At 36.3% G+C, this 13,279-nt stretch overlaps 1 protein-coding gene across 1 annotated transcript in view; it reads left to right on the top strand.

The window, feature by feature from the left end:
- The window catches only part of LOC136036495 (advillin-like), a gene marked incomplete in the record, with an annotated part of 128,196 nt that overhangs the window by 57,723 nt on the left and 57,194 nt on the right, over nucleotides 1-13,279 (top strand). The window contains 1 exon segment of the mRNA XM_065718766.1: nucleotides 10,591-10,816. Coding sequence (XP_065574838.1) covers nucleotides 10,591-10,816 — 226 coding nt within the window.

A 13,279-nucleotide genomic window follows, 5' to 3' on the forward strand; every position in this document is an offset into this window, starting at 1 on the left:
TTTTCTTTTAATCTAGTAACGTTTAGCAACATCTTTTACTAAGCAAAAATTTAGCGAATTTCCTGTTAAAAAGCTCTTAGAATCAGTATGGAAGTCATAAATAGCGGCTTAGTTATCCTAATCAAAGTATAACATTCAAAAAATAATATTTGTCAGAAATAATCCTCTAATCAGCCTTCCAACCTAATTATTTATTATATCCTAATAACCAGCAATTTCCCTGGATGTAAACAAACTACGGCGTAACAAATCTGGATTCCATCATATCCCTGACTAAGGAAGCACTTAAAAATGTCGGCTTTAATCTTTTTCCTGCCTTTTTTAATCTTTATATACCTCTTAGCCATTTGCTATCGATACCTTTTGACTCATTGGAGTTTTCCGTTCGCCCATTATACGCAGTGCCAAAACCTTGGAAGAATAGAAGATGTCTTCATGTCTAGGGTTTGATAGCTGGGACATGTCTGTAGACCTATAGCCGAATATAAATTCCAGATTTAAGCAAAATAAATTTTGTTAAGTTTAATGGGGTACTATTTCATACTCAGGGCTAATGTTGTACTTAAAAGTATCAGCAACTCTATTATTATTCTTAGCCTTGTTTGTGATAAGTTGTGATAAGATCATTAGAAGCTGATTGAAGGAAGCTTCTGATTGACTTGATGAACTAGGAATCACTTCAATCATTCTGTACAACGCCAGAACCTTGGGAGATTAAATTAAAAAAAAAAATCAACTGAAAGTAAGGAGTAACTTTAAAACTTAAAACGAACAGAAATCATTACGTGTATGATGGGCATTGCCCCCTCACCAACACCTCGCTCTTTACGCTAAAGTTTTTTAGTACTTCAAAGCTTCCTATTGTTCTAATTGAACGATCCTTGTGTTTCAGAGTTGATACAAAATTCAAACTTAAAAGAGCGAGGTATTGAGAATTGGGCAGTTCCATAGATACATGTAATAATTTCTGTTTGTTTTAAGTTTTAGTGTTGCTCCTTGCTTTCAGTTCAAAGAACTTGCTTGAAAAAAAATAACTTCTGATCGTTTTTAAGTAATGCCAGGAAATTTGGCCCCACCTCCACGAAAAAATCCTCCTCCCTACAGAACAATCCTCTAGACAATTCAATCCTGGTGAAAATTTACCCCGGACAATTGACCCTAACAACTCCACGCGTAAAATTGAGACAGAAAAGCAAAAGCAAGACATTTAAAAAGAATTTTGTAAGAGAATTCTGGAAAATTTCCCCAGTGTATAATTTCCCCTGACAAGTTCATCCCCTGGAAACTTCCCTCCCCATAGAAAATTCTCCCGCACAAAAAAACTCAGCGAAAAATTCGCCCCCCCCCCCGGAAATGTATACATACTTCACAATAACAAATACTGTGTGTAAAAAATGGAAAAATTTTTGACATAAACACTTTTCCCCTGGGGCTGTGGGGCAGGATCATTTTATATCCAAAGGAATAGTTATTGGGCCTTTCAACTATGACGAGTAAAATGGCTATCTCAAAATTTTGATCGGACGACTTTGGGAAAAATAGGGCGGGGAGGGGGCCAGGTTGCCTACAATATTTCTGCTCGCACAAAAAGGGCACTAGAACTTTTAATTTCCGTTCTAATGAGCCCTTTCACGATATTCTATGACCACTGGGTGGATTCAATCATCCTTGGGGAAAAGAAATACAAACAAATAAACACACATTCTCTTTGCTAACTCAATTTCGCATGTGGGGATGGTCTGGAGGATATATACGGGGGCTATTTTCCGTGAATTTTGATTTCCGGAGTTCCTACAGTTCCTAAGGAAAAATTTCTACGGAAAAAAGTTTCTACGGAAGATTCCTAAAAATTTCTTTGGAAGGGGTATTTCTGGAGTGATTGAGAAACCGATTAGAGATTGAAGTCTTTTTTAAATTAAAATATGCTAAGGATGATTTTTCAGGCTGAATCATCCATAAGAAATTTTACGTAAAGGATGATTTTTCAGGACGGAAAGGATGGAATTGTCTGGAGGAAACTTGACGGGGGTGGTTGTACTTTACGTTGGATGAAATTTTCACGGAGGAGTTTTTCGTGAGTGGGGGGGGGTATTTCATGGAGGGTGAGTCAGACTTACCTGCATTTTTTTAAAACGAACAAAATCTAAATATAAAGGCAACTATTTTTTAACTGAAAATAAGGAGCAACATTAAAACTCAAAACGAACAGAAATTATCCCGTATATGAAGGATTGCTCCCTCCTTAATACCTTGCTCTTTATGCTAAATTTTGACGGTTTTCCCATTTTTTTAAGAACGGCTACTGAAACACAGGGTTCGTTTAGTTAGAATGGGAAATGTTTTAAAAGTGCTTACGGCTTTAGCGAAAAGAGCAATATATTAAGGAGGGGACAACCCTTCATATACGGAATAATTTCTGTTTGTTTTGAGTTTTAATGTTGCTCGTTACTTTCAGTTAAAAAAAACTTGTTTTTTTTTATTTTGTAATCTTAGATCGAATTTAGCTATAAGAAATTTAATCTATTAAGAAGTGTTTTTCAAAGGTAAAAGTATAACCACCGAATAAATCGAAAACGTTCTACCTTTTGAACTCCTTTCTATGATTTATTGGAAACAATTCTAGCGAATACCCTTGGCCACATTTTTGAAGCAATGGGCCCTGAATCGAAACTTACTAAATTAAAATTCTTGCCATATTTAATCCCAGAATTCAGGCTGGTCAGTGTTTTCAGGTGTCTGGTATAAGATTATGCAGCCATTTAAGTGAGATATAGTTAAGTTACCATTTTCTGACCAAAAATTATCCGGAGCTGCACATTAAAAAAAAAATGGTTTGAAAAAGACCCAGAATTGAAGAATTCAGTGTAAAACTACCTAAAAGGACGTTCAAAAGGCGTTCAAAAGGCGCAAATGTGAATTCTCTGGCACCACTGGTTGAATTAAAAATTTATCTCCAAGACTAAAATTCTGAAAGTAAAACAGTTCAAAATAGGGATGATACCTTTTTATTGACAGTGAATAGATATAAAATTATTTAACTGGATATTTCGAACACATATACAGTGTTCATCATCAGCAGTAAAACAGTTTTACTGCTGATGATGAACACTGTACATGTGTTCGAAATATCCAGTTAAATAATTTTATATCTATTCACTGTCAATAAAAAGGTATCATCCCTATTTTGAACTGTTTTACTTTCGTCATGGAAAGGCAGTGTGGTCTTCGAAGTCATCGACTAAAATTCTAGTCTTATCTTAAGTCATTATTCATTTTGAACGAAACTATTTTTATATCTGTTATCAGTTTGTGTACTTAACAATATAATTTAACTCTTAAAGTGTATTTCAATAAAAAAAAATTTCCTTGAAGGACGTTCTGACGTTAACAACTTTAAATGTTGCTCATCATTGTCAATCCTTGCATTCTTTTCTTGTCCTTGCCTATTTTGTTTCGGTTCCCAAATTAACCGAATAATCAGATGATTCTAGAATTCAGACCTTAAAAACCAAATTTTCTTAGTCCTAACGCTTTTAAGTTCTGAGTCTGAGAGAAGGTGTTAAATTTCGTCTAGTTAAAACTACCAAGGAACGCCGTTATCTGAAATCTAGTTAATATTGTATGATAGAAAGCATAATTCCCTTACGTCATACTAGAATATTTACGTAGCTAAGATAGGTATGCGTAAATCCCAACAGCTAGTATATATATATACTAGCTGTTGGGGTGGCGCTTCGCGCCACCCCAACACCTAGTTGGTGGGGCGCTTCGCGCCCCCCCAAGCCCCCCCGCGCGCGTAAGTCGTTACGCGCCATATTAGTTATGCGCCATTGTAGTTGTGTCCCTGTGTCCCACCTGTGAATATAGATAGATTTATATATGTGTTTCAAACTACGTAAAAATTGCGAATAAACAACATTCTTGGCTTTCCCATTGTCTGTGCATATACAAAGCCGTATGTACTAATAATGACGTCATATGCAAACGCTCTTTTTACAAACAAACAAACATGCATCCACACAACTCGTTTTTATATAGATAGATAGATAGATAGATACAATACAAATTAACTGCGTAAAACTTGCGAATATACAACATTCTTCGCTGTCCAATTGTCGCTGCATATAAATACATTGTCAGGTTTACCGACCCTCGAACATGCAACGTACAATTGTCCATGGGAAAAACAATCAGTATTAAGATCTATACCACATTTTTCTAATGATTGACCTTGAGCTTTGTTAATGGTGATTGCAAATACTAATCGAATTGGGAATTGCAATCTTTTAAATTGAAAAAGCAGATCCGTTGGAATCATGGGAATGCGAGGAATAAGAACAGCCTCACCCTCATAAGGCCCTGTCAAGATTGTGGCCTCTATTAGGTTTTCCATTGTTTTTTTACGGCAAGTCGCGTGCCATTGCAAAGCTTTGGTGGGTTGATATTTCTTAAAAGTATTATTGGTACGCCTATTTTTAGTTGTAGCACGTGTGGTGGAAACCCTGAAGGATCTATGGAATTTAAAAATTCAGATGGATAATTAACCGCTTCATTTGGTTCCAAAACTGTGTCGACTGACTTGTAAAGGACTGCCTGGTCTCGAATCTTGGTCAAAACAATATTGTTGATTTCGTGGACGTCTATATTTTTGGGTGCGAGAATCGCTCTTTCACTTAGCCATTTATTATTTTTATAATTTTTTAGAATATTCGGAAATACTTTTTCAATCAATTCGTTTTTGGACGTCACTAAATTACAGAAATCAGCAGGTAGTTGTATACCAAACAAATACAACGTAGAGACAATAGGGAAAATTTTAAGACAGTGGAAATTATTTCTGTAGATATTTCGGCCCTATGTCCAAGGGCCGTCTTCAGCACAATACAAGAATAAGAGAGAAACTATATATATATATAAAAGAACTTACATCAAATTGTGAGGATTAAACACTGAATAATTAAAAACACTTTTTAAAACTTTTTTTTAAAAAAAAATAGCCCTAGCATCCTTACTTCAACGAAGTTCAACCAGGACTGGCGAAAAGAATGAAATGAGAATATAAGCTCATTCAAACTGAAGAGAATAAAATGATTAGGTGCAATTTCTTAAAGCTAATCTTGCTTGTTTAGCAGCCTGTCTCAAAGGCCTTTTCGTAGTCTGTTCAGTACTATTTTAAATCGGTTTAGTAAAATATTTTGTTAGATCATTTTTAATTAAATTTGAGTATAAAGAATTTAGTGAGTATTCCCCCAAGTCCCTGTTCAAAGAAATATTATTATTTATTTTGAGATTAATTTCGATTGATTCTCGAACCACCTGTTTTATTCCCAAATCATTACTAATGAGTGAAGAGTTTTCAAAATGAATCATGTGGGACGGATTATTAAATATATGCCAACCTAAAGCAGAATCAAAGGAGTTGTTGGAACTATTTGAAATTAAGGCCTTGTCTATGTCATTTTTATGCTGTTGTAACCGTTTGTCTAGATTCTGATGGGTCCTGCCGACATAGTATTTTCCGCAATCACATGGTATTTGATTTTGTTATGATATGGAAAGGCAGTGTGGTCTTCGTCGCTATTTTCGTAGTTGTATACGTCCTGAAATTGAGTCTACTGTTTGACCAGAGTCATCGTTTTGCAATCGGACACGCATATTTGTAGTTAATTATAATATTTTTACGTGTGCCCATAAATTAGAATTTTTAGGCAAGCATTCATTTCGTCTGCAGGAGTTAAACTACGTAAAAATTGCGAATATACAACATTCTTGGCTTTCCCATTGTCTCTGCATATACAAAGCCGTATGTACTAATAATGACATCATATGCAAACGCTCTTTTTACAAACAAACAAACATGCATACACACAACTCGTTTTTATATAGATAGATAGATAGATAGATACAATACAAATTAACTGCGTAAAACTTGCGAATATACAACATTCTTCGCTGTCCAATTGTCGCTGCATATAAATAGATTGTCAGGTTTACCGACCCTCGAACATGCAACGTACAATTGTCCATGGGAAAAACAATCAGTATTAAGATCTACACCACATTTTTCTAATGATTGACCTTGAGCTTTGTTAATGGTGATTGCAAATGCTAATCGAATTGGGAATTGCAATCTTTTAAATTGAAAAGGCAGATCCGTTGGAATCATGGGAATGCGAGGAATAAGAACAGCCTCACCCTCAAAAGGCCCTGTCAAGATTGTGGCCTCTATTAGGTTTTCCATTGTTTTTTTTTACGGCAAGTCGAGTGCCATTGCAAAGCTTTGGTGGGTTTATATTTCTTAAAAGTATTATTGGTACGCCTATTTTTAGTTGTAGCACGTGTGGTGGAAACCCTGAAAGATCTATGGAATTTAAAAATTCAGATGGATAATTAACCGCTTCATTTGGTTCCAAAACTGTGTCGACTGACTTGTAAAGGACTGTCTGGTCTCGAATCTTGGTCAAAACAATATTGTTGATTTCGTGGACGTCTATATTTTTGGGTGCGAGAATCGCTCTTTCACTTAGCCTTTTATTATTTTTATAATTTTTTAGAATATTCGGAAATACTTTTTCAATCAATTCATTTTTGGACGTCACTAAATTACAGAAATCAGCAGGTAGTTGTATACGTCCTGAAATTGAGTCTACTGGGAGCTTTCCGTTTCCAATTGTCAGCAATTGATCTGAAAATGTTTGACCAGAGTCATCGTTTTGCAATCGGACACGCATATTTGTAGTTAATTTTAATATTTTTACGTGTGCCCATAAATTAGAATTTTTCAGGCAAGCATTCATTCGTCTTCAATGGCTCTGGTGGTGCAGCCAATAGAGGAAGTTTAACTTTTCCTGAGGCGCAACACATTCCCATTGTTTCACCATTGAATTTCAAGGCCTTGCAATAGGGACAAATTTTAGACATTGTCCCGATTTGAACACATCTACTCAAGCTATAATCATCGACTGGGTTGTACCTGAATGCCAGGCGATAACTTTCAGGTTGCTCTGATTCCTCGGCACGCTTTCTTTTCTTACTTTCTCTATCAGCAGCAAGCCTGATTTCTTGCTGTTCTTGTGATTCCTCGGCACGCTTTCTTTTCTTACTTTCTCTATCAGCAGCAAGCCTGATTTCTTGCTGTTCTTGTAATTCCTCGGCACGCCTTCTTTTTTCACTTTCTCTTTTACCAGCAAGTCTGCTTCCGCGTTGCTTTGGTAGTTCCTCGGCACGCTTTCTGTTCTTTTTTTCTCTATCAGCCTCAAGCCTGTTTCCTTGCTGTTCTTTTGATTCCTCGGCACGCTTTCTGTTCTTTCTTTCTCTATCAGCCTCAAGCCTGTTTCCTTGCTGTTCTTTTGATTCCTCGGCACGCTTTCTGTTCTTTCTTTCTCTATCAGCCTCAAGCCTGTTTCCTTGCTGTTCTTTTGATTCCTCGGCACGCTTTCTTTTCTGACTTTCTCTATCAGCAGCAAGTTTTTTGGCATAGACTCTTTGAGCATCTTCATCGGCTTTTGCCATGGTAAGTTCATCAGTCATTGTAAACTTAAACATTAATAGATTTCTACGTGAACATATGTCTTAAATATCTTGAATGACGTCACCGTCAAAGCAAAAATGACGACAACTAATTTCATGACGTCAGTCAACACAGAAACATGACGTCACCTGATCCACAGACAGACACACAGACAGACAACTTATTTTTATATATATAGATATCTCTAAAATACAATATTACTCCTATGCCAGGGCAGATTATGGAACCATCTAGTTGGAAATGAGGAGGGGTTATATAATCCGAAGTCAACTTTTGCACGAGTATGAACATTTCTTGTTTTCTTTTATCTTTTAATAGAATGTGTAGACACCTATTATTCTTTGAGCTACTGAAGAACATCGAAGAAATGACACGTAATGAGGGCCAGAAAGGTACGCCATAGAAATTGGGGTCCAAGCCTATGTTTTTTTTTTTATTGAACGGGCGGCTGTATTGAACGGAAAATCAGGCCTTAGGGCCCAAACCCTGAGATACTCTATAATTTTTCTACACTTTATTATATTTTCATGTTTTATTTTAATGCCGTGTGGAAATTTTGCACAATTTTCGACAAAAATGAATTTCCATGTACGTCCCAGATCGAGCATAATAGCGTGCATTGTTAAATTTTGATTTAAGGAGTCGGGTTTGAAGGTAGCCCTCCTCGCAATTAGGACAACATGAAGTATACTATGATAAACAAAGAAAGATTAAATGAAAAAACAATAGTTTAAAAAAAAAGAAAATAAAGAGTAGCATGAAATCTAAAAGCGAATAGAAATCATTCAGAATGTCACGGGGCTTCTTCCTTGTCAATATCTCCCTATTTGCGCTAAAACTCTTAGGTTATGGATATACTGGTTATCGGACATATTATTGTATTCACACATTATCGTATTCATATCGCATACGTTATCGTATTCATCACATTTTTAGGGTAATAATTTCAGCATAGATCAGACACTACAATACAGTGATCACTTTGATTATTTAGAAGAACTCGTGTTTGGGAAGATTAATTGAAGTAAAATATTATCTAACAACGTTGCAGTTTGCTCTGCTATTCTTGGAGGAATTAATTATTGCTCACATTAATTGTGAGCATGCAGAGCGTGCAGTGAGTCATACACCCTCAAATCTCAGTGTTGCTAATGGTGCATATTTGCCAAGGAGTTAAGGAGTAGATTATATTTAGGAGTTGCTCAAATTGATCACTTCTTTTTACCGTATTGATATTTTTAAGGTATAGCTGCTTTGTACGATGTGAAAATATCACGAATAGTTGTTTATGTGTATGCTTATTTATTTATCTGTAATTTTTTTCCGAAAACGACAGTATAGTTTTCTTATGAAAACTGGCATGTACCATTTTCCAGTAAGGAAAAAAAATCTGGATAGGTCACGAGTTCGGGAAAATTCGTTAAGGGCCTTAATTTTGCCAAAAAAAAATTGCAAATTAATATATTGTTTATATGTATGCTTATTTATTTATCTGCAATTTTTTCCGAAAATGACAGTATAGTTTTCTTGTGAAAACTGGCATATACCATTTTCCAGTAAGGAAAAAAAAATCTGGATAGGTCACAACTTCGGGAAAATTCGTTAAGGGCCTTAATTTTGCAAAAAAAAAAAAAAAATTCATATGAATCACATCATAAATACTTGGGATACCGGAAAAATCGAAAAAAAACACCGAAAAAAATTTATGTTGTTTTGGGAAGGAGATTAAAAAAAACTGTCGTTCTTTTCACAGACCGAAGCTCAGTCCATTGGTACTTGAATCTCAAAATCATGACTAAAAAAAGAATTTGGCTTCTAAAGAATGTACCTAGTGCTCATTTTTAGGAGCTAAGGGGCCCCTCAAGGATCTTTGTCTTATTATCTTATTTACCATAAAGAGGAAATGAAAAAAAAACAAAAACAGGCTTTTAGATGCTGCCAAATCTGCCAGTGCTTGACTACAGGAAATGTTGGGAGCAGTAAACATTCTTCTTTAGACGGAGGACAAATCGAAATCGATTTGTGAGGACAAATCGACTTTAGAGGACAAATCGACGGAGGAAAAAAAATCGTAATCGATCAACACGAATGGATTACATACGAAAACGACAGATTTGGAATATTTATGGATATGATTACCCGTTTAATTGACCGTATGTCTAATAACAAGCTCTGCAAGAAATGTGGTTTGATTTCACTTTCTAGGGCAGCAATGAGAGAAAGATTGAGATGGCGAGGAAACATTTCACGGATGAAGGATGACAGATTGCCAAAGATTCTGCTTTTTGACCAACCATATGGAGCCAGACGAAAACCAAGTTGTCCCTGAATGGGTTGGAAAGAGATCAGAAGGCACAGCTTAAAGGAACTTAGAACTTCATGGGAGAGGGTAAAGAGTGGAGCTAGCCTTAAGGTCCGGGTGAAGGAGAATGGTGCACAGCTGTGTGGGCCTCAGTGATGCGGTGATTTAATAGCAATAGTAGTGTAGTTTATTTACCAAAAGTACCAAGGGCAATGAAAATGAAATCTTATCTTTTGATTTGGTTACGTGAGGACTTGCACAATGTCGTAAAAAACAAGGAAGCACCGAAACTGAAAGTCAACAGATTGCTAATGTTTGAATTTTTACGGACAAAAAAAATTGTCAAATTCAACTAAATAATTTTTCTTGTTTGATTTCACGGTTTAGCGTGGGAACACTGACGAAAATTTGATACTGCCCTAAAAACTTCATAACTATGAAACAGCCGAAAGAATAGTATTAAAAAATCGTGAATCTGGTATGAACAGACCTAAGGTGGGCCCAGGGGCGAGATATGTTTTTATTTTGATGTCCTTGATACTTTGAATGGAAAAATCATTCACTAATTTGCCAGCTGAAAGATGTCTCACGAAAACAAACGTTTTTTTTCTGGAAAAACTTCCTCTTGTGTCTTCTGAAAATATGCCCCTAATAATAGAAATTCTCTTTTGATTTTAATGTGAAGATGCTACGCCTCTCCAATCCTTTTAATGGGAATAATGTCTGTTGGAGATAAATAAAATTTATGATTTTTTAGGATCCTACAAGGTGGGGTGGCTTCAGGCTTCAAGCACGTCAGCGATGAATATACCCCACTTTTATTCAGCGTTAAGGGGAAAAGAGCTCCGCTGATTCGCCAGCTGAAAGAAGTCTCCTGGAAAGAAATGACGGAAGGGGACGTTTTCGTTTTGGACACGAAAGACCATATTTTTGTTTGGACTGGTCGCTCGGCCAATAGATACGAGAAAATGCATGGCGCCAAGGTAATTAGGATATGTGAATAACAAGGAGGGTTTTCTTTCGAAAGCGAATTACAAGTAATTAGTTACTATTATTTATGTCCCAAAGTATCAGACAATAACATAAACTTTGTCAATCATGAAATGTGATGAAATAAGTTAGTTTTTTTTTTTTTTGGTTGTTGCATTCCTACTATGAGACGTTTTAGCATGTGCTCTGGCTGTCGTCCCTGTTCACAATTAAATTAAAAAACAACAACAGGTTTTTTCAACTGAAAGTAAGGAGCAACATTCAAACTTGAAACGAACAGAAATTATTACGCATATGACGGGGATCGCCCTCTGCTCAATACCTCGCTCTTTCCGCTACATTTTTGTTTTTACTATAGTTATTTAAGAATGACTCTTAAATCGCTTATTAGAATAATAAGCTGTTTTAAAAGTTCCTAAAAAAAACTTTAGCGCAAAAAGTGAGGTATTGAGGAGAGGGTGACTCCCTTTATATACGTAAGTCTTTCTGCTTGTTTTAAGTTTTAATGTTGCTCCTTACTTTCAGTTGAAAAAACTTGTTTTCTATTTAATTTCTGATCTGTTTTTAGATAATGCTGGGAAATCCGGCGCCCCCTTCGCAGAAATTCCTTTCCCCCACGAAAAATTATTCTGTAGAAAGTACCCTCGAATGTAACCAACTCCCCCACCTCCACCAGAAAATCCCTCCTGAAAAATGTCTGTATGGTTCCCAATAACCAATATTATATGTAAACAATGGGCAAAGTTCATAGCTTGCAGTCTTTCCCCCAGAGATTGTGGGGGTCAAGTCATCTTCAAAGAAATAATTATTAGATTTTTCCACTATGCGGAAAAAAAAATGGCTATCTGAAATTTTGATCGGGCGACTTGAAAAATGAGTCTGGGAGGTGGGCTGCCTGCCTTTCATTATTTTGGGTATTTAAAAAGGCACTAGAACTTTTGGTTTCCGATCAAATGAGCCATCTCCCAATCTTCTACGATCACTGGATTCGTTAAGATTACCCCGAAAAAAAAACACAAAAAAACAAACAAATAAACACGCATCCGTGATCTTTATTCCGGCAAAAAACTCAAATTCTACATTTTACTAAGTAGGAGCATGAAACTTTTACAGTGACGTTTTCTGGTATGCTGAATCTGATGGTGCCATTTTCATTGAGATCCATTGATTTTTTGAGGGTGTTTCACGCTTTTTCAAAAATCGGGCAAATTTCTTCAGGCTCGTAACTTTTGATGGGTAATATTAAGCTTGATGAGTTTTATATATTGTGAATAGCCATCAAAATTCGATTCTTTTTATATATCTATTGTTATAAAGGCTCTGTTTCTTATAGCTTCGGTTACTATTGAGCCGTATCGCTCCTCACAGTTCGTTGCCACGAACTGTTTGACAAGAAGCTTTTTTCTGCATGAGATACTTCGTGCAGCTTTTTAGATTTGAGTAAAACCCTTTGTTCTCCTAGAATTAATTGACTGAGTGACTCTTGCCAGAAGATCTTTAGTAGGGAAATGTAGGCTAGGGATAGGACTAACGTGTCTCCAAAAATTTTCAGCAATCCAATATAGGCAAAATAAAGGGGTGAATTTATGAAGAGCTGATTAATTTGCTAGGTTGGAGATAACTATCAGAATTTATACCAATACATTGATTTCTGAACATACAAGATTGAATTACTTTTTCTGGTAAAAACGAATCGTTTTTTTGGCACTTGGTATTAACCAAGTGACATATAACAATCGCAAATTCTGTCGGTCCGTCGGTCCCCGTTTTGCTACTTTAGGCACTTCCAGGTAAGCTAGGACGATGAAATTTGGCGGGCGTATCAGGGACCGGACAAGCTTAAATTAGAAAGTGTTGTTTTCCCGATTTGACCATCTGGGGAGAGTGGGGGGGGGGCCTTAATTTGAAAAAATAGAAAAAATGAAGTATCTTTAACTTACGAACGGTTGATCAGATCTTAATGAAATTTGATGTTTGGAAGGATATCATGTCTCAGAGCTGTTATTTTAAATCTTAACTGGATCTGATCACATTGGGGGGGGGGGAGTTGGGAGGGGGGAACCTAAAATTTTGGAAAACACTTAGAGTGGAGGGATCGGGATGAAACTTGGTGGGAAAAATAAGCACAATTCCTAGATACATGATTGACATAACCGGACGGATTCACTCTCTTTGGGATAGTTGAGGGGGAGGGGGAGGGGTTAATTCTGAAAAATTAGAAAAAATGAAATTTGATATTTAGAAGGATATCGTGTCTCAAAGCTCTTATTTTAAGTCCCGACCGGATCTGGTGACATTGGGGAGAGTTTGGGGTGGGGGAACCTAAAATCATGGAAAACGCTTAGATTGGAGGGATCGGGATGAAACTTGGTGGGAAAAATAAGCACAAGTCTTAGATACATGATTTACATAATTGGAATGGATCTGATCTATTGGGGGGGGGGGGGTTAATTCCG

Source organism: Artemia franciscana, chromosome 15, assembly GCF_032884065.1.
Source record: "Artemia franciscana chromosome 15, ASM3288406v1, whole genome shotgun sequence".
Lineage (NCBI taxonomy): Eukaryota > Metazoa > Arthropoda > Branchiopoda > Anostraca > Artemiidae > Artemia > Artemia franciscana.